Below are 26,726 nucleotides of genomic sequence, written 5' to 3'. Positions count from 1 at the left end.
CCACATACATGAGGGTCACAGACAGAAAGGCAACATGGTGTCCGTGCCATCCTGAGCTAAGGAATGGGCTGGGGCCCTGGGGCTTCAGGTGGGAGGAGGGCAATTTCCAGGTCAATAAGTACAGGAGCGGATGTTTGGTAGTTAGATCTTGGCCTTGCCATATGGATGGGTTAGTCACCTAGATAAAATTCATGTCTGGTAAAAACTGTCATTCTGGGAAAGACCCCCAGTTTAAATTCTTCTAGGTAGTGAAGGGAAGGTGAGATGCTTCTCTTGAGCCTACAGGGCCTTGATTGCCTTCAGCTCAACACATCCACATGCCACAGTGACACCTTTTGGGGCCACTTGTTCCGAACCTTTCTGACGTCTTTGTGCCCCCTTCCAATCCACCTTCGCCTCTCCCAGGGACCTCCAGAATGGCCTTCCTGCACCAGCTTCACTGTGTCCATTTCGCAATTCATCCTGCAGCAGTGGTTTCAATGAGTTTGTGTGACTGCCCATTTGAAATCCTCTGAAGGAGTTCTGAAGTCTGCAACATAAAATGCAGACTCTGCCACAGTTCTGAATAACACCTCCTCTAATGATCTCTCCATCTTTACTTTAGGTGGCTCACCCTTCACAGTCACAGTGACCTTTGATCAGTGTTTTCCTGCCTCAGGCGGGGCCTCCTTCTCTGCATAAAGGTGCTTTCCAGGACTTGAGGCCTGGGGCTTCAATACTGAAGCCTTGACTGAAGCCCTTCTGTCTTCATTTAAATAACATTCCTCATTTGTTCTTTCTTTCAGCACCTTGTTCTGTCTCTTTGTGACACTAAGGACAGCTTTTACAATCCATGATGTAGATTTGTTTCTAAGCCTATTTGTCTCATCCAGCACTACTAGAACCTGCCTAATAAACTGTAAGGTTCAAGAGGGAAAGGAAAAGCTCAGTTTTACTCGTTACCCTTTGGACTGCTTCATACCCATTCTGGCACGTAGTGGATGATATTGTCAAGTGAGTGAAGGAACAAGTTGTTCTTATTCTTTGACTGGCAGGGTGTATGAAATATATGTTAGAGATGTGTCAAATGCTCCAATTGAACAATGTTAGATATTTCTACAGATCTATTTGAACAGAATCAAAATTACCCACTCCACCAAATGTGTAAAGGGGCACGATTACTGATCCCCAAATCTGTTTCTCCAAAAACCCTATCCCTTCGCCAGTACACAAAATAAATTAAGAACTATTACATTTGTCTTACCTACTTCACAGAAATACAGTAATGTTCAAGTTAGATAAAGTTAAATACTATCAAATTGTGGGACATTTCTTCTGGAGAGAATATGTAACACTTGTCACTAACAAAATGGCCATTTGGAATAACCTGAAATTCATTGCAAAACATGACTGCGTTTATTTAGAACTTTAACAAAATTAAGGATTTACAATTTTACAGATATAATTTATATGAATATGTGTCTGAAAAACTAGATATGTTATTATGGCATGCATACACGTTTAGTTCTCTGATCTTTAGGAAAACACATAGAAATCATCAGATAATTCTTCATCCAAATATAACTCTATTATAAGTATCTCTATCAATGATTCTAGAGAAAATCATAGTTAAAACTCTGCAAATCCTTGAAAATCACAAAAATACCTATATAATATTTCATGTATAGTTACAGATGTTAAATTTTAAAATCTATAATTTTTATCAAAATCATGTGTTCAGTTAAAATATTGAAAATTAAAACATAGTACTTAAACTAAAGTGAAAACTTTCTTACTGGTTGTTCAAATTATAAACTTAGTAAATCCACATACTGAAATTCAGGGCCCTGGTAATTTTTGAAAAACTTTCAAGTTACACCTTTGGTAGTATAATATTTTTTTTCCATTTCCCATAAATAAATAAACAAAGTTAACATATATTTATTGAGAGCTCTGGTATTCAAGGCAGTGGGAAGGGTGAAAAACAGGTACGGATATTCTGCACTTGAAGGATTTTTACGCCTTTAGGAAGAGGGTGTGTGGGCACTATTCAGGTAAGAGGTAGGCATGTGGGTGGGACAGACAACAAGTGCTGAAGTGGTCAGATTTGCAGGGTCTGTGGTCTGCAGGATTCTTGACTTTTTTGCCATGGCAGACATCACCAGTCTATCACAGAGCCCTTTCTTGTTCAGCCTCAGAACAAGATTGTTGTTTTTGTTGTTGTCTTTATTGTTTGTTAATGTTTGTTTATTTTTGAGACACAGAGCATGAGCAGGGGAGGGGCTGAGAGAGAGGGAGACACAGAATCCGAAGCAGGCTCCAGGCTCTGAGCTGTCAGCACAGAGCCCGACGCGGGGCTCGAACTCACGGACCGCAAGATCGTGACCTGAGCCGAAGTCAGACACTTAATCCACTGAGCCCCCAGGTGCCCCAGAACAAGATTGTTTAGAAGATATTCCAGCTTTCACTCTAGGAAGATGAAGTAGATGTTCTTTCTTCTATTTTCCGTCCTAAGTACAACTAAAATCCCTGAAAATTATATAAAAAGCAATTATGAGAGAACTCTGTAAGATACAGAGAAGCTGGTAGAATGACTTAGGACCTCAGAATGGAAGGAATGACCCAGTGGTGAGATTCTTCGGCTCTCTTTACTGCCTCAGACTCCTAACTGCATGAAGAGGAAACTGGTTATCTTGAAATACCAATGGGCACAGGCAAAATAACAATAATAATAATAACAATAATAACAACAACAACAGCAACCAAGAAAAGTCTGTTTTCCCTGCCAAAATAACAGAGAAGGGACGGCCCAGACAAGAAAGGAAATATTTAGTCAATAATCATTCTTCATCTAAACCTTATGGGAAAACCTGTCGTTATACCCAACCACTGATTGCAAAGACCGAGTGGAGATCTTTTCCAGGCTGTCTCAGGTGGCCCAACTCTCCCCTACGGGGTGGTGTCCAAGGAGGCCTTGGAAGAAACATCAGTGACACCAGGTAGGAAATTGGACCTCACTCCAGGTGGTGGTGATGATCTTCCCCTAACCTCCCCCTTGCTGGGATGGTATCAGAGGACACATATTTGAGAGTCAGAAATGTCACCATTCCTTAACTGTGACAAAGCCATTCCTCTCCATGTCAGTGGAGGCCACAGGAGGATCCATAAGAAACACCTCCTACTGTCCCGGCCAGCGAGGCACTAGTGGGGACTTGCAGGCCAGCTGGAATCTCCACCTCGCCCAGCAAGGACCCCACTAACCCAGAATTCCACCTCCACCTGGAGGTGAGGAGGTGGGACCTCCCTTTGCTTACTAGAGTGATGTTAGGTAAGCCTTAGGAAAACAGAGCCAGTCTTAGGACATAATGCCCAAAATGTCCGGTGTTAATGCCGTATCACCTGTCATACCAAGAAATGGGAAGATATCAACCTAAATGAGATGAGACAATCAACAGAAGCCAATGTCTAGATGACACGGTTGCTGGAATGCTCTAAGATTCTAAAACAGCCATCACCAACAATTAAAATGCATATGAGCATTTTATTATATTATGCATATGATATATGCATTTGATAATAAACAGTTAAAAAAAATAGGAAGGCCCAGCAGAGAAATAGAAGATGCAAAGAATAACCAAATGGAATGATTAGAACTAAAAAATACGATAACTGAAACGAACAAACAAAAGAACTCAGTAGATGGACTCAACAGCAGAAAGGAGATGATGGGAAAGGACCTCTCTCCTCTGAATTGAAGATAGAATGATAAAAAGTAGGCACTTTGAAAAACAGAGAGAAAATATGCTTACAAAGAAGTAAACAGCCTAGCAGACCATGGGACTGCAACATGACCTGACACGTGTGTCCTCAGGGTCCCAGAAGGTGAGCAGAAAGATGGGAGACGCTGAAAAAGTGCTTGAGGAGATCTGGCTGAAAGCCTCCCAAGTTTGGCAAAATTTGTAAAAATGCTAAGTGAGCCCTAATTACCAGAAACCCAAAGAAATGCCCACCAAAGCACACCATAGTTGAATGTCTGAGAGTAAAGGCAGAGAAAACAAATCTTGAAAGTAGCCAAGCAGAAACAATGGGTCACCTACCAGGAGATAAGGATTCAAGTGGTGATAGATTTCTCATCAGAAACCCTGGTGGGTAGAAGGAAGTAGAACAGCATGTTTCAAAGGGCTGAAAAGAATACCGCCCAGAATTCTGTAGTCAGCAAAAATATTGTTCGAAGGCTTTTATCTGATGGTTCTGTAGTGAATAATAAGTGACGTGATTTCTGTCTTATCGGTCTCTGATACTTTTATTAGACTGTAACAAATTCACTGTTACTTGGCCCAACATGATTATTAACACAAAACAAATGCAAGCCCTGATATTACAGAGCAGAACCAAATTCTAGATGGCTATTGGGATATTCTATTACAGTCCGTAATTAATATTTATACGTGTATGTATTTAAAGTTACACACACATACACACATTTTAATTAATAGAAAATTCTTCCATGCTTACATTGTATACTTATGACCCCGCGGAAATCCACGGTCATTTGAGGCATTGGCTGTGTGGCTGCCTTGTTCTTCATTATGCCTTCGGCAGAATGTGTGAAAGATTGGCATTGCTCTCTTGCAAAGCAAGTCTTCTTCTGTACCTCTTAGCACATCCCATTCTTTGCAGAGCATTTCATGGGCTCTCCATTCTTCCAGTTCCTAAGCTTATATGCAGTTCTTTTGTTTATACTGCTGATGTCCAACTTGGTCTTTGGTTATAAACTTGGTACCTATCAGATTGCCTTCATGTCCCATTTCAGACCTTATTACTTAAATATACCTCTTACTTTAACCAGTCCATAGGCATCCCTACTGCAGGATACTATTTTCGTTCCAGGCTTTACTGGGCGATTGATCTCTCTCTGGGTTTGCCTTAGCCTTATGAGTAGGGTTCAGATAATGAAAAGGTAAAAAAAAAACAAAAACAAAAACAAAAACAAAAAACCCTCCCAACAGATAATGAAAAGGTAGACATTCTATTTTGAGACACTGGGTGTGTGAGCTAGGATACCAGTAGAGTGTGAAGCAAATGTTCAAATAATCACCAACCAAATCCGGGCCATGTAAACAAGAAGTGAATGGAAAATTCTAACTGGACTTACTGGGAGAAAGTCTGTGAGGGTAGTCGCTACGGTGAAGGTCTGATGACAACCTCAGGGTTTATACACATTAAGCTTGAGATGTGGGCATTGTTCAGCTGGACAGCAGGTGACAACACCACGTGGACTGAGTGGCTGTCAAGATATGAGGATCACAAGCCTAAGGTGAGAGTCACAGCCCAAGAACCCTTTGAAGGGAAAAAAAAAAAAAAATGGAGAAACAAAAACAAAAAAAGGACCGCAAATTGTACGGAGTTGAAATTCGATGGGTAGCAGAAAGAAAAGGAGGGATTGTCAGTTATAGCAAGCAATCATGGAAATGGAAAATGGGAAAAAAATCAGAGAGATGTTAAACCTCCAAAGACAGGAATGACAACTACTGTTTGGTCTTAAATACGTAAAGAAAAAAATCCCTTGAAGGGTTCGATTCATAAAAGAATATGACACTGGGCACAGCAGCCCTTCCATTTATATATTCGAAACCAAAATGTTAAATGTCTCATGAGACATGTAGTAGAAAGAAGCTGATTTACTACCGGTTTCCTCTTTGCTCTCTTTGCAAGTCACTTTTTAAAATTTATTTTGAAGACGGAGAGAGAGCGGAAGAGGGGCAGAGAGAAAGGGAGAGAGAATCCCAAGCAGGCTCCCCATTCTCAATGCAGAGCCTGCTGTGAGGCTCAATCCCATGAACTGTGAGATCATGACCTGAGCCAAGATCAGGAGTCAGACCTTAACTAGCTGAGCCACCCAGGGGCCCCACAATGTTTTCTTGAGTATTGAATACTTACGTTGTCTCAAGCTAGTGCTCTTTGTTCTGTGTATATTATTTCGTCGACTCCTTACAATTGCCTTTGAGGTGGCCATTATTAACCTGCAAACCAGACATTCATTGTCACTGACCTGAAATCATAGAGCTGACAAATGTCAGGGACAAGAACTGATCGAGAAGTCTGACTTTAAAGTCCGTGCTCTTCCACAGAAGATAAATTTATGGGCTGAGTATGTGCTCATTTGCCTAGATTGTTGGGAACTATAATGCTATATTAGCACAATGAAAAAATACTAAGACAATGTATTCCCTTCAGCTATAATAAAAGGAAGAACATAATGAATATTTTGAAAGTCACATACATTTTACTCCTTAACATTTAAAAAGTGATCGAAACAATATCTGTCACATAGTAATCATGCAAAAATTTTGGAAGGAATGAATAGATGACCCCATACTAGACATTAGCAGGAGTCTCCCTTTTAAGGGAGTCTGTAAGGATATCACCAACCTTCATCGAATCAGAAGTGTTAGAATTTCGTGGCTGAATGATCGCCAGCCTTTATTTTAAGCCCCGCCAAACAACCTGTTGTTAACACACTCTACAGAGTTGTTAAAACCGGTAGCTCAAAGCCAAAAACAGATTCCCAGTGGCTGATCAGGTGACAAAAAGTGGGTCTTCTGAAGTCCCCAGTATCAGGGTTCACGCGTGAAATAAGCTTCCAGATTTAACATAAGTAGTTAGATACCTTTTCTGTTTGGGCCTCCGGGGTATGAATCCCTTGAAGGTAGGGTTTCTTGGGTGTTTGTATAATGTCCTCTTTCTCATTTCATCTGCCAGAGAACTGTCATTTCATTGGCTTCTCATCCCAAATGAGAGCCAGAAGGGAACTGGGCCCTGGGCACGCTGCAGCTAGCGGCAGGGACATTAAGGTTTGTGAGAATGAGCCAATGATTACTTGAGTGACTCTTGAGAGGAATTGGTGAGGAAACAGATTGTTGACCCTGAGAGATCCAGTCACAAGGGGCATTCACTGCCTTCAAGAAATTAAGATGAACATTTTGCAAATGATGGATACATTGCCTCAGTAAAGCAATGGCTTTGGAAAGCCAGATGTTATTTGGAATGCTTTGTTCAAAATGATGTCTGTATGTTTTTAGAGGAACCTCCACACTGTTTTCCAGAGCGGCTGTACCCTATGACCCAGCAATAGCACTGCTAGGAATTTCCCCAAGGGATCCAGGAGTGCTGATGCATAGGGGCACTTGTACCCCAATATTTATAGCAGCACTTTCAACATTAGCCAGATTGTGGAAAGAGCCTAAATATCCATCAACTGATGAATGGATAAAGAAGATGTGGTTTATATATACAATGGAATACTACTTGGCAATGAGAAAGAATGAAATCCTGCCATTTGCAGCAACATGGATGGAACTGGAGGGTGTTATGCTAAGTGAAATAAGTCAGGCAGAGAAAGACAGATACCATATGTTTTCACTCTTATGTGGATCCTGAGAAACTTAGAAGACCAGGGAGGAGGGGTGGGGGGGGGGAGTTACAAACAGAGAGTGAGGGAGGCAAACCATAAGAGACTCTTAAGTACTGAGAACAAACTGAGAGTGGATGGGGGGTGGGGGAGAGGGGAAAGTGGGTGATGGCCATTGAGGAGGGCACCTGTTGGGATGAGCACTGGGTGTTGTATGGAAACCAATTTGACAATAAATTATATTTAATATAAAAAATTAAAAAAAATAAAGTTTCCCCTGTAAAAAAAAATGATGTCTATATGTCTAAGATTTTTTTATCCCCTGGCTACTGCAAATCTTTACTATAGTATGCTTCATATGTATATCATGTAATTTTTTTCATATATATTTTTCATATAGATAGATGTTGAAATAGCAGATTATAAAATTAAGCACAAGAGAAATTTGAGTGCTTGGACTTCCCAGAAATTTGATTTTTATCACCCACTACATTAAAAAATGTGTTACCTTCTCTGATCATGTTCCATCGCATTTATTCACGAATTGTGCTAAGGAGAAAAGAACAAAATGACAACGAAAAGACTCAGAACCAGTGTAGCTCAGTGTGCTCCTCCCTGGGGCTCTCGTGGAACAAAAGGTGGTCTCAGCTGGGTGTCACCAGTCTGCCCTGTGGCCTGAGGTTTCACACAGTCTCTCTGATAGCCTAGGCAAGTCCTTTTACCTTTCGGACACTCAGTTTTCCTTATGCGTAAATTGATAAGTTTACGTAAGCTCTTTCAGTCTGTCTTTCCAGCTCTAACATGCTACACGTAGTTTCTCATTGGAATCAATGTGGGAAAATTTTTAAACTACCCCAATTTAAAACCCATGAGGTGAATAATACCTTAATAATAATACCTTAATAATACCTTAAATATTGGCCGAGTGAAGGAAGGCCGTTACCGTAGTTATTGCAAAACGTTTCTTTGACAAATGCACCCGAATTGGGTGTAGATCCTTGGGAATTACTGTTGATCCCTCTGTCCTGCTTTCCTACTTTGTGTCCTTGTTGTAACTTACAGTCATTTCACACGAGAGGTGTTTTTTGTCTGTTTGGTTTCTGTCTCATAGTAGATGAGTCTGGATCAGAGCTAGTAAATTGAAGAAGGAAATATTTATACTAAACACTCTCTTCATCTTTCTTGTTTGTTAAAAAATGTCTGTTCCTTGGGCGCCTGGATGGTTCAGTCGGTTAAGTGTCCGACTTCGGCTCAGGTCACGATCTCACAGTTCGTGAGTTCAAGCCCCGCGTCCTGGAGCCTGCTTCGGATTCTGGGTCTCCCTCTCTCTCTGTCTCTGTCTCTCTCAAAAATAAAGAAACATTAAAAAAGATGCCTGCTTCCTTCTTACTGCTTTCTTGCCGGCCTTATACCGAAAGAGGGCCTGCTTAGCGCCTGGAGGACTGAGCTGTTCTGCTCAAGGCAACCTCCCTTTCTCCTCCAGTATTTCGGTTCCTCAGGCCCTGTTTTCTGACAGGTAATTCATAAGATAACAGATACTGTGGTTGTGGACGCATTGAGGATGTCGGCTAAGTGATTTGCCTCTCATCAGAACTTGGTGGCGCTCCGAGGAAAACCCAGTCGTGGGGGGTGAGGGAGGCCAGACTGGGGATCAGTTCTGATCCCTGTGAAATCTCAGCACCAACGCGTCGGTCAACTTTGTGATGGGAAAGATACCATTTTATCCTTTCTTTCCAATATTAAATGATGTAGGAAGCACGATACTGTGTAATCCTGAGCCCGGCCATGTGATGAAAACATCTCAGTGTGTTTAAACTGTATGACAGAGTTCAGGGGCACCTGGGTGGCTCAGTCGGTTGAGCCTCCGACTTCCGCTCGGGTCATGATCTCGCAGTTTGTGAGTTGGAGCCCCACGTTGGGCTCTGTGCTGACAGAGCCTGGATCCTGGATCCTGCTTTGGATTCTGTGTCTCCCTCCCTCTCTACCCCTCCTCTGCTCATGCTCTGTCTCTGTCTCTCAAAAAGAAATAAACGTAACGAAAAGAAATATAAATATCTTACCATTTGTATATGTGCTAGAGATAAAAATAGAAACAGAGAAAGTATCACAAAGTCTTGTAAGAATAACTCCCCATTTGTGCCATTTCTTTCCAGCTGTGTCCTGTGGAATCCCCGAGTCCCCGGGAAACGGTTCCTTTACGGGCAACGAGTTCACGCTGGATAGTAAAGTGATCTATGAATGTAATGAGGGCTTTAAGCTGGAAGCAGGCCAACAAGCAGCGGCCATATGTCGGGAAGACGGACTGTGGAATAACACGGGGAGGCCTCCTGTGTGTACACGTGAGTGTTAAGTGCCTTCACATGTCTTGGGAGATTTAATTAGGAGCAAGATTCACCGTTAGGAGAACTCCAGATTCCAAAGTGTGCAGAGACCCTCTCCACAGCACGTGAGGGCTTGGTCTCCGGCGTCGTGCTAAGATTAAAACCAATTTATTCCACATAAAATATCCCAACCATGTATGTAAAGTCAGCTCTCATTCTGAAAAGTTGGTTGCAGAGAATCACGTTGGTTCCATCAGGATCTAGACCCTCTGATGTTTACAGCAAACCTTCACTAGGACGTCTCTTTCCACGTGGGTAGGTGAATTCGAGAGGGTGTAGAGACGTGCCGTCTAGCAGTGGGTCTCCGCACAAAACACAAAGGCAGAAGTCAGCGTGAGTTTCCGATTCACCCCCCACCTCTTTGTAAATCCCTTCACGTTAAAGGCAGTGCCCGGCTTCTTTGTGGATCACCCACTCTACGTAATATGTCGGTGCTCAATAAATGAGTCACTGATTTGCAAAGTGCAGTAAGTTTTCTGGAAAGCGACTTATGGTATATAATAATGTTCTTAAGAGGGTCAAAAGTTTGGGCCCATTCTAGAGCTGTAGTCTTAAAAAATAGTAATTAACTCCATAAACAGAGCCAAAGTTCATGCACACACACACACACACACACACACACACACACACACACAATTTACACCAAAACTTTCATTGCAGCTATATTAAAACTAGCCTCAAATCGGAAATAATCTAACTACCTAATTTCTGAAAATGGAAAGTTATATAATATTTCTACACATACAATATTTTTGCTCTGAAGATATTTGAAAAACGTTTTCACATGATCTTCAACTATAAAATTAGTCTATTGATCTCTTTTTGTGCACAGTACAGTATTTTTGGTCATGTTAAAATTATTTAAACTCTTAGCTACAAATGCATAAATGTTTACAGAACATAGTTGACTTCCCTCCATACTTCTTAAACTCCTTGTGATCATTTTCATTTATTTATTTTTACCTTTCAAATAATTATTGCTTTTCCTGACAGTCAATGAGACAATAGTAATATTTCTTAGTTTTTATTTCATAAAGTACTGTTTTATTGTAATTAAGAAATAGTACAGGAAGCTAGAAAAATAAGATACATCGGTAGGTTTTTACGTTGAATCCCAAATAAAATTATTTCCTCAAATGAGCTTAACCCCGTAGATGGCAGTAACACTAGATGTTTAGGGTTGCTGATGATAACAATTTCCTGGGCGTTTAACACCCTGCTTACTTTGCACATAGCTTAGAGGTTGTCATGAAGAACGCTTGACAATGTAAAGTATCTACTATGTGCCAAATGTTTCAAACAGCTTATCTCTCAATCCCCTGACCGCTCTGAAAAGGGAGGGCACACACACGGCCTTGCCAACGAAATAAAAGCTACTGGTTTGCAGAGTTAGAGTTGAAGTCGCTCCTCTCCAGTTACGTCCTACGTGCTTTTCATTATGCCAATGGTTCTGTACTCTGGGTACACATGACAATCGTGTAGGGAGCTCTAAAGACTGCTGATGTCTAGGTCTGACTCTCAGGGATTTTGAGTTAACTAGTCTTGGATGGAAAACAGGCATTGGTGTTTTGTTTTGTTTTGTAAGTTCTCTGGGTGCTGTGCCTGAAATGTCAAGTGTATGCTAGGTTTTAAAGGCAAAGTCATTTAAAATTTGTTGAGTGTCTGAGAAAGACATGATGCCTCATAAGGCAACTATGTAAATTATGTAAATGCAATTTTTATTCTCACATCCTTTTTTAATAGGCCGTTTTTTAGAAGAACTTCAGGTTTATAACAAAATCGAGCAGAGTACAGAGATTCCCATCAATCCTTCCCCGATTATCTACGTTCCGCACCAACAAATGGAGAGGCTCATTTGTTACAATTGGTGAACCCATTTCGATACATCATTGTCACCCAAAGTTCATAGCTTGGGTTAAGGTTCACTCTTGGCATCGTATGTTCAGTGGGTTTGGAAAAATGGATAAATACAAATACGAACCATTATGGTACCATACAGACCATTTTCACCGCTCTGAAAATCTGTGCTCTGCCTCTTATCCACCCCCATTCCCCCGCCCCTCAACTGTGGGCAACCACTGATCTTTTTCCCGTCTCCACAGTTTGCCTTTTCCAGAAGGTCATAGAGATGAACTTTTTCATTATGTATCCTTTTCAGATATCAGGTTTTTTTCACTTACTGACATGTATTTAGGGTTCCTCTGTGTCTTTCCATGGCTTGATGGCCCCTTTATTTTTAGTGCTAAATAATACTGGCCCCTTCCTTTTCTGGATGGACCAGAGTTCATTTATCCTCCCACATGTACTGTAGGGCGCCTTGGTTACCTCCAAGTGTTGGCTGTTATGAAGAAAGCTGCTGTAAGCATTCAAGTGCAGGTGTTGTGTGGATGTAAGTTTCAACTCCGTTGAATAAATACTAAGAAGTATGATTGCTTGATCATAGGGGAAGAGTATGTTTAGTTTTCTAAGAGACTGTCAAGCCATTCTCCAAAGGGGCTGCACCATTTTGCGTTCCCACCAGCAGTGAGTGAGAGTTCCTTTGGCTCGACATTGTCACCAACATTTGCTGTTGTCAGTGTTCTGGATTTTAGCCTTTCTAACAACGTTTGTTTTGTTTTGTTTTTTAATTTTTTAAATGTTTATTTTTTGAGAGGGAGGAGAGGGGCAGAGAGAGAGAGAGAGAGAGACAGAACCTGAAGCAGGCTCTAGCCTCTGAGCTGTTATGACAGCACAGAACCCAATGTAGGGTTCAAACCCACAGACCACAAGATCATGACCTGAGCCGAAATCGGATGCTTAATTGCCGGAGCCATCCAGGCACCCCACCTCCTTGTTGTTTTAATTTGCATTTCCCTGGTGACATATGATGTGGGACATGTTTTCATATATTTCTTTGCCATTAGTCTACCTTCTTTGGTGAGGTTTATGTTTCGAGTTTTGCCCTTTTTTTTTTTTTTTAACAAAAAGGTGTTTCTTGTTGAGTTTTAGGAGTTCTTTGTATATTTTGGCTAACAGTCCTTTATCAGAGATGTCCTTCCTAAGTATTTCCTCCTAGGCTATGTCTTCTCTTCTCATTCTCTTGATGGTGTCTTTTACGGAGCAGAAGTTTTCAGTTTTGATGGAGTACCACTGACTGGTTCTTTCTTTCATGGAACATGCCTGTGGTGTTGGACTTCCATAGTTATCCCCCCAATCAAGGGTCCCCTGCGTTTTCTCCTATGTTGCTTCTAGAGGTTTATACTTTCCATTTGGGTCTGCGATCCATCTCAAAGTCCTTCTTGCGATGGGCGTGACGTCCTGGCGTGCGTGTGTCTGCGTGGCCCGGTGCTTTTGCTCAAAGACCGTCTTGGCTCCACTTGAGTCACCTTCTGCTGCTTCGCCAAAGATCGGTTCGCCGTGTTCATGGGTCTCAAGTTCTGCATCTCCTACTCTCCTCCACCTACCTGTGCGTCCGTTCTCTCGCCAATGTCACACTGACTTCCCCCTTTGGTTTTATTTGTCTCAATGTAAAATGAGACATTTTTCAAAATGTATTTAATATGAATGCAACAATTCAGAAGCTTAACTGAAAGAATGTTTTGCAGTTTCCTCTGAGATTGATCTTGTTTTCAGTTGTAAGTATTTCTAGGGACATAATTGATTTGACGAAAAATGACCCGACGGACAGATACTTCCATGATCTGTAAAGCTGTGTGGAAAGCTTTGAAGCCATCATTTTCCCTAAAGATAATCCAGCCTGTTGGGGATCACAGTCAGACAGTCTCAGTGGCATTTTCTTTGACATTTTGTTTTAACTGATGAGGCGTTTCCTTTGGATTGAACGTAGAGGCTGCCTCACATATGTGCCTGTTACTCCACAGGTCGATGCAATGAGCAAGAACCTTTAGTGTGTCACTGTAATGTTGAGTTGCTTCGTCCTGAGCATGGGCTGGACGGAATGCCCTGTGCATAAATGAAAACTAGCTTTGATGGCGTACGGGCCGTATTTAAGTGTCAAGGCCACCCCTCATTGGCGTAAGCAATTATGCATACCCAGGTTTTTAGCACCTCTTTACAGCTTGGACTACAGAATGCCGATGCCAGTGCTTTATATTTGCCAGTAAATGGTTTGGCATCATAAGACTCCAACACAGAGAGCCAACTATGTCAGAATTCGGAGGGAAAGAGGCACTACCTAGCTTTTTAAGTCCTTAGTTGGGGAGTAGAGAAAGAAAGAAGCAGCACACTTCACAAAGAGAGAAGCGGATAAAATGCCTCGGACCCCGTGGAGGAAGTGTGTGAGACCCACAGTGGGCACGAGGGGCCAAAGAAAGTCGTCACACCGGGAGGTGATGCACACACTCTGGCTCGTCCGCCCAGCACTCTGTGATGCGTGGTCTGTGAGGACACCTGGCTTAAGACTGCTGGTGTAGGCAGGTCCGTGAGACAAGCCTTTGCCCTTGTTGGAGTCTGCACCAATGCACGGGACCCCAGACACACAGCCTGACACAATCATAGCAGGGAGCGATTAGATGTAGATGAGGTTAGGGGCGCCAAGGTGGCTCCGTTGGTTAAGAGTTGGACTGCGGCTCAGGTCATGGTCTCAAGGTTTGCGGGTTCTAGCCCCACGTCAGGCTCTGTTCCAACGGCTCGGAGCCCGGAGCCCGCTTCAGATTCTGTGTCTCCCTCTCTCTCTGCCCCTCCCCCGCTCACGCTCTGTCTCTCTCTGTCTCTCAAAAGTGAATAAAGGTTAAAAAAAAGGTGTAGATGAGATCATATGGATGCTCAGCCTGGGATCGGTTTTTACAGAAGAGGTGGCACTCTGCTGGGATGAGCGCATGGTCTGGGGACACAATGGTAATAACGGGGACCGCGCTTTTGAACGGCAGCTGTAGACGTTGGATTGCGTCAGGCGTGTCCGTGCTGCGTCATTCGGTCACAACAACAACCCTGTGGAGAAGGCAGTGCTTTTCCTTACCTTCCTGATTTAATAAAAGGCAGATAGCGGAGATAGCCCAAATCCGCAGTTTGCAACCAAATGAACGTGACTGGGCATTACGAAAACATCTGGGGGAGTACTCCATGGCACTGAATCCGCCCTGGTGGAGGCCCCTGCTGCCCCAGGGCCAGCTATACGGTGACACTGGCTTGGCAGACATGCTTTGGGCCTCACGACAGCACAACGGTGTGACGCTGCCGGGATCTGCCTGGGGAAGTCCCGTGCCGTGGTCCAGTATGGACTCAAGGCTCTGTGCCTGTTCTAGACAGGCTGAGTGTCAGACTGGTTTCCTGACGAGTGGGGACGAGCGTGAGGAGTGCTGATTTGAGCGCCCCCATCAGCTCAGAGAAATGCCCGGAGAGTGGGGTAACGGCAGAGAAACCATAGGAGCCGGCCGGGCCTGGGGGCTGAGAACACTCCCGTCTCCCCACAGCCAGTAGGTGGGGATCCAGACGGACCTCCCTGTGCCCTCCTCAAGTCCCTTCCGCCCGTGCCACGTTTGTGCCACCAAGTCCCCAAGCTCTGCGTACGGAGCACCAGGCCGAGGCAGGGCCGCTTGTACCTGAATCGCCCCCCTGTGTGTCCCTGAGGCTCCTCTTACAGCCCGTAGACCGAACTCAGGTATTACAGCGAGTCCGACTTGGAACCCGACCAGCTCACGTTCAGTGTGTGCATGTGTGGGTGTTCATGCCAGTCCTGGACCTTCGACTGCCCTCCAGGCTGGAGTCCGTGAGCTTTACGCACATCGCCTCACTCACCTCTCAGGAGGTATGCAGTTGTTATCCCCCCAGACGGACAAGAACCTCAGAGGGATCGGTGGGGTCCGCTGGCTGGAGTCACAGATGTAGAGAGGAGCCAATGGGGGTTTGTTTCCGGAAGACCTAGGGAGAGAGTCCCTGCTCCCTGCTTCCGTCCCATTCTGCCCCTAGGAATCTCATGTCTCAGAAGCCTTGTGTGTTAGAGAACTGGGCACAGAGACGGGAAGCGGGTGCCGTTATAACCCAGCATGTAATTCATCCTGGGAAGCGTTAAATCGCTGACAGCGCGTCAGGGAGCCGCCTTTTGTCTGTAGTGGAACCAAATGATTTCAAGGACGTGGTCTGAATTTGTGTCTAAAACTTTCTAGAAAAGTCAGGAATGAGGGGCCTTTGGCTGTTCAAAGGCAAATATTACATCACTTAAGAGAACTATTCTGTGCCGATGTGAAACATAATACAACACACATAAGGTGGTCTAATTTATACATGCATTTGAATTTTTCTGCTTCAAAAGTGCATATTCTAGACGGATGATTGCTTTCAAGCTACAATAAAAAATTAAATCACAAAATTATTTCCTACATACAAATGAGGATTCCAGTAGAAAGAAGTTATAGTATGCTCAGTGAAATGGTTGTTAAATGGAAAAAAAAGCCAATTTGCATTTTAAAGCTTTTGATACTGACTGCTTCAGTAACACGGACAATACATACAACTTTTATAATAAAATGGAAGATTAGCGCTGAATTTTTTAAGTGTTATTTCTAACTTTCAAGTATTTCTTGCCTTACTATTGTCCACTAGATTTTACAAAAGGGAGAAATGGACATTTCACTTAAGTTCCTTGGTATTCAGGGACTTGGAAAACCTATTTCATTTTTGGAGGGGGAGAGATGGCGTTTTCTCCACCTCATTTAAATTCAGAAACTGCAGAGAGTAAGCACGAAGCTTTAGCCGCGAGTCGGAAAGTTTGGTTACTGTTGAGCTCCCCGAGACGGACTCCTCTGTGTACATTGTAGACGTGACGCCATTCGGTTTCCTTACTGACTGCAGTAATGTGTAGACCGGAGCCCTGATTCCGAGATGAGAAACACTTCGCCTTTGATAAAGAGTACGTGTAGATGGTAAATAAAATCAGTTCGTCTGGCCGTTAGCTTTACGGACGTGCAGGCTGCCATAAGTAACCGCTTCAGTTTGCCTGCTGCGCGCAGTCCCGCATGTCCCTGCAGCAGGTGGCTGAGGCTCCTTTCTCTCCATTTTAACTTATTTGCTGACACTGGATTTGGGTCGTTGAAGATCTGATTCATGCCAACGGCATAAGAGAACAAGGGAGGCTCTGGGTATTAACGTATGGGTTTCATAGTTTGACCAAATGATGGACAGATAAGCGTGATGCACTTTGCATACGGGAGCAATCAAAGCCGTTAAGATGACCGTCTAATGAAAAACGAATCCCAGGTCCCAATCCCAATATAGAGGTTTGCTTTTTTGATTAAAGGCATTAGTCGGTGGAGTAAGTTTGTCATGAACAATTTATCAGAGACCTACTATGTGTGCGAGGTGCCATGAGAACTTTACATGATTAAATGTAACACCTGTATATTCCAGGAGAGGGAGAACAGGATAAAGTCGTAGTGTACCAAATAGCTTTATGTGACCTGCAAATAGCCCACTCATAGAAAAACTAAGATTATATATAAGTTATGTACATGTAAGTTATCTGTAGGCCATGTCTGTGCAACATACAGGTACGTGCATGCATTCGTCTATATATAATACATATATGCACATATGTGTATAATAGTACATATATACATGTGTGCACACGTATATAAATACATATGTGTCTATTCCCATATATATTATATACACATATAAATACATGTGTATAATATACATGATTGTGTATTTATGTATTTATGTTAAATATACATATGCATTTATATATGTAATACATATGTGTGTGTTTATAAATATAAGAATACCGTATGTAAAATGTTTTGGAGCATATACACTTATCCACTTAGTCCCTTAGGACATGGTCTCGGAATTGCTTCTGTTGTCTTTACTGATCACCCCCATCTTCAGAGTAGAATACACACGATACGTTACCCTCGGCTCCTTGACAAACATGGTTTGGTCGTACGTCATATTGCTGAGCCCTGAGTCATGACACCAGCTGTACATCAGGCCTCTGTGACTTTCCACTACGTGCCAGGCCCTGTCATGAGCATTTACATGCCTGCAGTCTGAGCCCTTTAATGGACCTCTGCAGCACTATCACTATCCGCATCATGCAGATGGGGACTGGAGCCCCCAAAAGTGGAAAACCCCCCAAGGTTGCATGGTCGGTCCACGGCAGAGTACGGAATGAAGCCATCTGTCTGCTGCCGGCCCCTCCCTGCTGGAGGCTGGACTCCGCCTTGCAGCTAGTGTGAATGGGCCCATCTTGCCCCACAGGATGCATTTACACGGGATTTCAGTGAAGATGTTAGCAAAGCCGATGAAGAAGAATCCAGTTCCCGCTTGATCTAAATACATACTCATCATATGCATATGTATTTTTAATGCATGTTAAATTAAGTACATATTTAATGCATATTAAAGCTGAAGGGAAAAAAGGACTTTTGTAGGAGGCACAAATCTATTTCCAGCTTCCAAGGAAGTCTGTTTGTTACAAGACTTGGAAAATAGCCCAGGCCAAAAGGTCAGTTCAGAGCCTCAGCCGGCAGCCTGTGCCGGAGACGTGCGCAGTGTCCCCCAGCGCCCCCCAGCCCGTGCCCAGCCCGCCCTGATTCGTCCCGTGCCCGGCGCAGACCCGGGGAGCAGACCTGGCGGGTCATGTGCTGTGTGAGCCTACAGGAAGTTGTCAAACAGCCACTGGACGCCGGCTGGGTTCCTGCTCCTCGAGGTCGGGGTGCGTCACTTTGCGGGATGGGTTTGTGCAGTCGTGTGCCAGGTGAGGGAGGAGTCCTCGCCAGCCCGGAAGCTTCTGTCGTGGCCGACCGTTAGCGCCAAACCTCGGCTACTGTAGATTCTGCTGGGGGAGGGGTTTGAAGGCTGCACATTAAGGTTGTGCGAACTTGCTGTGGTTATTGAAACCGTCCTTTTGGGATCTTGGTGCTCCGTTGGAGTTTAGATATTGTTTCAGATTAGATTCAGACCCCTGCTTTAGGGCCAGCTGTGCTCCACTCTGTGATTTTCTTTTGCAAAGACTGAACATGGCTTAGTCTAGCTTTTTGCGTTTTGATTGGACTTGTGAACAGGTTCCCCTTGGCGCCTTGATAAACAGAAGAAAGAAAATGTGCCCTGAAATGCCCCATGGTAAATCTGGGTCTTGTTTCTTGTAGGTCATTCGCGGCCCCTGAGTAATGGAATGTGTTAGTCATTATTGTTTGATCTTTGAGAAGCGTAAACCCGGCAACAGCAGGTGCATTTGTCCATTGGGCTGACGGCCATCTCTTTGTAACGGACATCAGGGCCCCCGTCAGACGAGATGTGAGGAAACCGCTTTTTCACAGTTGCTCTTTTTTTAATTTGCTGCCATGTAAGCAGAGTGACTCATGAACATGAGAGGTTTTCTCCCTTTTAGTCTGGATGGCTGAGCCTTTGCCCAGCCCAGCGGGCTGAGACGTGTGCCAGGCGAGCCGTGCTGCTGTCAGCTGGCCAGGGGTCTGCCGCTGGTGTGTGTAGCTGTGCTCCAGAATGCTTCCACACCTGGGTCAAGCACGGAGCACACACTTCCTGAAATGTAAAATAGTCCTGCAAACTTGAAATTGTGCATGGTTTTATAGAGATAGAGATAGAGATAGAGATAGAGATAGAGATAGAGATAGAGATAGAGATAGTTTCAAGTAACTAATGCATTAAATAGACAACACTTTATTTTAGTTTTTATTTTTTCAAAGTTTATTCATTTTTGAGAAAGAGACACACAGAGCATGGTTGGGGGAGGGGCAGAGGGAGAGGGAGACACAGAATCCGAAGCAGGCTCCAGGCTCCGAGCTTTCGGCCCAGAGCCCGATGTGGGGTTCGAACCCACCTACTGTGAGATCATGACCTGAGCCGAAGTCGGACGCTTAACCGACTGAGCTGCCCAGGCGCCCCAAACACACAACACTTTAGGGTTAGTGATCATTCTGCATATTCTGTACATACATTGATGTCGAAACTAATGATTATTCTTTTCTGTTATATTGAATGATTAAGTCTATTCATCTTAGTAAATACACATATATATATAATATTAAAGTATATATATATATATACACACACAGTAAATGTAAGTATGCATTTACTAAGTATAAATATAAGTATAAGTATATTTTCACTTAACTATTCTAAACCCAAAGTTATGGAGAGACGGGAAAATTAACGCACATTTCTATGAGTTCTTGACATCAGTGTCCCCACAGAATGACGTGATGCTGGTTACTTGAAATGTTACAATCATGTGCCATCCAAAAAGAATGTTTCCACACATCTGTCACTCCTACTGAAGTGTTTTGAAGAAAAAAATGACTTGCCTCCATGTAGGGCCTCATGCACTAAAGTATAAGAATTTAGGAACATTGTACTCATCGCTGGAAGGGAAGTCCACGAGTTCCGAGTTTCCTAGCTTGGCCCCATCTGACACACGGTCATGATGCTCCACGTGGTCCTGTGTGTGTGGAGTCTTAGCAGAGAGAGTGTGTGTAAGCAGAACGTATTTGTTGCATATTAATGTCCTCGTGTCACTGTAGTGCCACACCATCAGAGGAAACAGCTCCCTGTTCACTCAGCACTGGGTCGAAATCGTGTCTTCTCATGCGCCAGCTTTCATGGTGCCTCCCGCACCCCCTCTACAGCACCCAACCACCAACTTTCTGGAAACATCCACGGCTCCCCACCCTTCTTTTATCTCGTCCCTTTAGATGTCTGCAGACCTGTGTCCCAAGTATGAGAGATTGAGGATCTGACCAAAGCAGGTGTCATCCGCTTGTATAGCATTTCATATCAGGCGTACCTCAGCCGGATGGCCACCGGCTTCAATGCCAGTCCCTAGTTTGTGTGGTTTGTCTCCATGAAAGCGTCCACAAGTCCTTGGGCAGGGCCCTGGCCCTGCTCTCACGGCACTGACTATGTTGTATTTACAACAATGTCAGAATTTAGGGTCACATTCATCATAACCTACAAATTACCCCGGAGACATTGTTAGACTCTTACTTAAAACAACGGAAGGAGGAAAGTCTCACTAGGGGAAACGGGAAAGAACATTTAACCAAATGCATCAACTATTTTTAAGCAAACAGTTTTCTTTCCGCAAAAACTCTAAAGATGTTCCTAATTATAAGAGCTGGTTCAGTGTTGGTTATCGGTGCATACTGGAACCGTGACCTTACGTGTGCAACTTCCGGGACAGAAAAAACACACAGATAAAAAGAAGACACAGGGCACAACAGGAAACTTCTAGGGATGTTTAGAGGGAACTGAAAAGCCAAGCTTCTAAAAGACAGGCATCGGTGATGTAAATACTGTGGATTCCTTTGTTGTGAGCCCAGTGGTAAGGAGTGAAATACTAAGATTATTTTACTATAAATCTACTCCTTGATTATCAGTACCGTTTTCATCCCGTTCAGGGGCTGGTTTAGTATAATTAAAAAATAAACCATCTTATGTAATTGAAAAAAAATGGCTTTAGTAGGGAACTTCGATTATAGAATTATAAAAAAAAGTCTGAACAGTATTTACCAGTGTCACTAAGCAGATGAGGTTAATTCAGTATTAGTCTTTTTTGTTATTGAAATCAGATTTCCTGGAAGGTGTTTACCTTTAAGCTAGGGAAAGAGCTGGAATATTCTTTTTTTTTTTTTTTTTTTTTTTTTTTTTTTTTTTTACTTAGTTACAGTTAGTTAGGTAAATGCTCTAGGGTCTGACTCCACTAAGATCTACTTATTAAAACTAACATAGCAGCAAAATAACAAGAAGCCTGGGGCAGAAAAATGTCTGATCTCAAGAAGGGGCTTTTGTAAACTTCATAATTGAATGAGAAGAAATCTGGCAATTCCAGGACTAGAAAGAATATGAGAATGTTCAGAGGGTTTAGATTCAGTCAGGAATCTTGGGGAGGGGGGTGGCGATTAGGGGCTTTGAAGTGTTGGGACATTTTTTTTTTTTGTCTGGTAGCGAAAGTCTGATCACTCTCAGTGAGCCTGTAAGTTACCTGCTAAAAGGTTGCTTTTAAAACTCTGTGATTTGAGCTCTTTACTAATTCGCTACTCTTATTCTAAACAACTCACACACTCAGGATTGGTTAACATCTGAGCTTAAAACAAAAATCCAGAAACAATGTATTTCCTTAAGAATCTCATGCTTTCAATCCAGTCTTTGTGGTGGGGCTTCCTCCCAGAGCAGTGTTGAGATGGGAGGGTGTGGACTGCATTGAAATCTCTGTAGGATGCCTTTGCTCAAAGACCTTACATTCCTTATTTACCTAAGCCCAAGCAGGCTTGTTCCTCAGCTTCTAATGCACCAGAACTGAGCCGGCTTCTGGGCACCCCCGACCAGTGAGGACAGCCGATTAATGGCATGCTGAAAGCTTGCCCAAGTTGTGAGCACGAAGAACATTCACGAGGCTGATTAAATCGTTCTCCTGCGATGGCATCCAATGGTGATTTTACAAATCTAATTAAATGTGCTTGACCTTGGTGATAAGAAGCACTCCCCTTGTTGGGTATAATGGGGGGATCTGTTGTTAAAAGAGAAAAGAGAGTTGCATCCCTGCGTGGAGGGGCTGATGGGAACACCCCAAAAAACGTATGATATGTGTCTGTAATTTATTGTGGGGACGGGGAAGTCTATCGGGCTTTCTTTATGGTGGAAATACTGTCATTGTCTGAATATCTTATACAAAACAACGGTTAGTCTTTCTGCTTTGCCGCTGGCCAAAGGAGTCGGTAACAAATCAGAATCACTCACGGTAGAATCAGATTCTCAACATAAATTCTCAAGTAAAATGCAAAATATTTTATGTTGTCACTGAAATGTTTGCAAGACAGAAAATGTGTCTGTGTGTGGGTGTGTGTGTGTGTGAGAGAGAGAGAGAGAGAGCAGAGGGTGAGGGTGAGCTGGAGAAGGGGGTGGGATGAGGCTCTTCAGGAGAAGGGGGTGGCATGGGGAGGACCAGCGGATCTCTCCCTGCCCGTGGGGGGCGGCGGGGACAGGAAAGGAAGAACAAGCCAGGAAAACCCTTGTCAGGTCTCTGACCTGTGTGACCGGGGCTGCTCACCTTACAGAAACGCCAAGGGGAGAATGAGGTGGTATTTGGGGCCCACAAAGGGTCCTGTGTCTATTCAAGTCCCTTTTCCTCCCACAAGGCCCAGAATTCGGGCACAAGATTGGGGTTTCCCCTGCCGCCAGGCCAAGGCAACCAGGGGCAATGCCTTCTTTGACACTTTCATCGGCACTAATTCCTTAGGGCTCATTGGTTTCTGGGTTTCTCATGTTGTTTGCATATGAATGCGGACACCCACTTGGATAAAACTGACCAAGTGGCCCCCTTTTCTCCACCATCTGGAGGAAACCATTTTCTGGCACCATCTTGGTTGACATTCCTTGGGATGTCATCACCCAGACCACGGCCTCACTTGTTCACGCTTAGACATTTGCTATAGGTTATCCCTCTGGGCATCTTTGAAGGTATTAAATAGAACCCCAATTGCCACGCTTCTGAGGACCTCTGCTCTTGCCCTGCTCCCTTTGGAGAACTTTCACATTAAATATTTATTCCAGTCTTACTTTTCCCTTTACTCAGGTTCCACCCGTATGGTTTTATCACTTCCATTCCTTTGCAGGTTTGTTTTTGTTTTTTGTTTTTTGGGTTTTTTTTTTTTTTTTGTTGCCACAACACTTTCTTGGCACATTAGTTTTCAAAGTGTGAACACACACTCACACACACACATGTTCCCTAACCCAGATTTATAAAACTATGTCATCAGCACCTGTTTTAGGGCAAACATACTCAATAAAAAATGTGAAAAGACATAGTGCTTACAGTAAAAGAGCTGTTAGCCTACTAGGGAGAAAGAGATTCAAGTGATCAGTTTTTTTTTTTCTGGTTTAACAGAATCAGATAATTCTAAGGCAAACCAAAGAGCATTTTTACGAAGAAAGAGGTAATCATACAGAATTTGGAAATCACCACCGTAGATGATATGAGCTCAAAGTAAACGACCGTTTCCACTGTAAATGCCAACCAGTGAATCCTTCCTGGCACAAGTAGAGTTTGTAAAAGTTAGTTCAGGTCATTGAAAACAATTCAGCTCATTGTGCAAGTACAGTTTTTGGTGAAATGAAATGAACTTTAGTTGACATAGGCAGTGGGATTGGAATGGAGCTATAGATTTACAAGGTTAAAGGCATTAAAGACTTCAGAAATAGCCATCCTGCCTGGAATTCTAAAGGTATTCCAGTTAGAGAAGAATTTGCTTGTATTATTCAGGCAAAACACTTAAATATCCATATAAGTTTTACTTTTTGTTCGATTATAATTAACATACAGTGAGTATTCTATTAGTTTCAGGCGTACAATACAGTAATTCAACAATTCTATGTATTACTCAATGCTCATTAGGATAAGTGTACTCTTAATCCCCTTCTCCTGTTTCCCCATCCCCCCCACCACCTCCCTCTGGTGACCACCAGTTTGTTCTCCATATTTAAGAGTCTGTTTGTCTCTTTTTCCTTTGTTCATTTGTTTTGTTTCTTAAATTCCACATAGGAGTGAAGTCATATGATATTTGTTCTTCTCTGATGAACCTATTTCACTTAGCATTATTCTAAGTCCACCCATGTTGTTGCAAAAGGCAAGATTTCATTCTTTTTTGTGGTTGAGTAACATTCCTGTGTGTGTGTGTGTGTGTGTGTGTGTGTGCGCACGCGCATGCATGTGTGTGCACACCACATCTTGATCCATTCGTCTGTCATCGGACACTTGGGCTGCTTCCATATTATTGGCTGTTGTAAGTAAGGCTGCAATAAACATAGGAGTGCATGTATCTTTTCAAATTATTGTTTCTATTTTCTTTGGGTAAATTCCCATTAGTGTAATTCTTGGATAATATGGTAATTCTATTTTTAATTTTTTGAGGAATCTCCCCAATGTTTTCCAGAGTAGTTGTACCAGTTTGCATTCCCACCAACAGTGATGAGTATTTATTTTTCTCCACACCCTCGCCAACACTTGTTTCTTTTGTGTGTGTGTGTTTGTGTGTGTGTGTGTGTGTGTGTGTGTGTGTGTTTTAATTTAACCATTCTCACAGGGTTCTGCTTTGCATTCCCCCAATGGTTAATGATGTTGAGCATCTTTTCATGTGTCTATTGGCCATCTGTAATTTTCTTTGGAAAAGTGACTATTCAGGTCATCTGCCCGTTTTTTAATTGGGTTATTTGTTTTCTTGGGGTTGAGTTGTATAAGTTCTTTATATATTTTGGATATTAACACCTTAATGTATATATCATTTGCAAATATCTTCTCCCATTCAGTATATTACCTTTTTGCTTTGTTGTTGGTTTCTTTTGCTGAATGGAAGCTTTTTGATTTGGGTGTAGTCCCAATAGTTTACTGTTGCTTTTACTTCTCTTGCCAAAGGAGACACATCTAGAAAAATCTTTCTGTGGCCGATATCAAAGAAATTATTGCCTTTGCTTTCTTCTAGGATTTTTATGGTTTTAGGACTCGCACTTAGGATTTTAATCCATTTTGAATATCCGTTTTGAATCCATAAAAATTTTGGACAATCATTTCCTTTAAAAATACTTAAGAGAAACAGACCTAAGGACTACTTTCAAATTAGCAAATCCTTTTCACATTTTATTCATCATTGATATTATTGTAATAATACTGAAAAGTCCATTTTTTTTTCACTTTATTCGCATTTAGTACTGGTAAATTACGGATAGAAGATTCAGTGAGATTTTTGTAACATTTGAATATGTCCGATTCAACTATGATAAACTATATAGAATTTGCTTTCTAATTTACTTTTAAATAAGTAATTTATTAATATCATTCTGAAAAAGCTCTGATTTCTCCAGCTAAATCTTACAGGCTCAATAAATTAATCAGTCAGCTCAGTTCTGAAGGTGGTCGACTGCCTTGGATGTTCATATATGGAGAAATGGAGTGCCAACTTTGTAAAATTCATTTCATATATTATTTTACTTTAGTATATATATATATATATATATATATATATATATATGTATATACTCACATATATATACACTCACATATATTAAATTTTGCATACATTTTCAGCATATTTGCAGGATCGCTTGAAGTCCACCCCAAGAAAATGGCGCGGGCGACACCATTACCACTATTATCACTGTTATTACATTTGTAGCTCCTGCTCTGTATCCAGTAGTTACTGTAATTCTAGGCCTTCTCCTAAGAGCATGAAAAGATGGTCTCTTTTAAGATCTGTTAAACATTTGTCCTGACAGTATTAATGCAGTCTGCAGATAAATGCTGTGTGCCTGTAAGTCCAGTAACATACAGAATATCTTATGTAGGTGTGTTTCATAGAGAGGAAGGGAATGGGGGCATACGATTTTCTGATCGTTTGTGCCCAAGCTGGTTGTCAATGTCTCAATTCTATCCCAAGATCCTCAGAGGAAATTGAGACAAACGATATGGAAGATTCTTCTACGCATGTGCTCATTTACCTGATGAAGATTTTCCATCCAAATGAACCGTGCAACTTCTTGTGGGTGATTTATCCGTTTCTATCACAGCGTCACTGCACAGTTGCCAGTGCACCTGCAATGAGGCTGCCGAATGCATTTTCCATGCATGATCATCCTCCTGTGACTATGTGGGTAGTAGAGAAGAGCACCTGAAATAATAGGCCAGCGGCTTCTGTTTTGCAAGATCAAGTTCAGAGACAAGGGTCTTACCATTAAAAGCAAACGTGATCTGATCTGTCGAGAAAACAATGGTGATGTTAATAAGTATGTTTCATTTCCAGCGGTGATTTGTCCTGGCATCGAAGCTCAGCTCCCGGAGCACGTCACCTGGAGACTGGTTTCGGGGTCACTGAACGAGTATGGAGCTCAGGTCGTGCTGAGCTGCAGTCCTGGCTATTACCTGGAGGGCCAGAGGCTGGCACAGTGCCAAGCCAATGGAACGTGGAGCTTAGGCGACGAGAGACCCAGATGTCGAGGTGAGTGACCAGTGC

General features: G+C 42.7%; 1 protein-coding gene across 5 annotated transcripts in view; it reads left to right on the top strand.

Moving 5' to 3' along the window:
- CSMD1 (CUB and Sushi multiple domains 1) overlaps positions 1-26,726 on the top strand; it is a 2,022,178-nt gene that overhangs the window by 1,911,783 nt on the left and 83,669 nt on the right. For all 5 annotated transcript variants that reach the window (XM_045451804.1, XM_045451793.1, XM_045451792.1 and 2 more), the window contains 2 exons: positions 9,544-9,729; positions 26,517-26,711. In XM_045451804.1, coding sequence (XP_045307760.1) covers positions 9,544-9,729; positions 26,517-26,711 — 381 coding nt within the window. The remainder of the gene's footprint in view (positions 1-9,543; positions 9,730-26,516; positions 26,712-26,726) is intronic.

The sequence above is a fragment of the Leopardus geoffroyi genome, chromosome B1 (assembly GCF_018350155.1).
Source record: "Leopardus geoffroyi isolate Oge1 chromosome B1, O.geoffroyi_Oge1_pat1.0, whole genome shotgun sequence".
Classification (NCBI taxonomy): Eukaryota; Metazoa; Chordata; class Mammalia; order Carnivora; family Felidae; genus Leopardus; species Leopardus geoffroyi.
The sequence above is the reverse complement of the archived record's forward strand: the minus strand, read 5'-3'. Positions and strand labels throughout refer to the sequence as shown.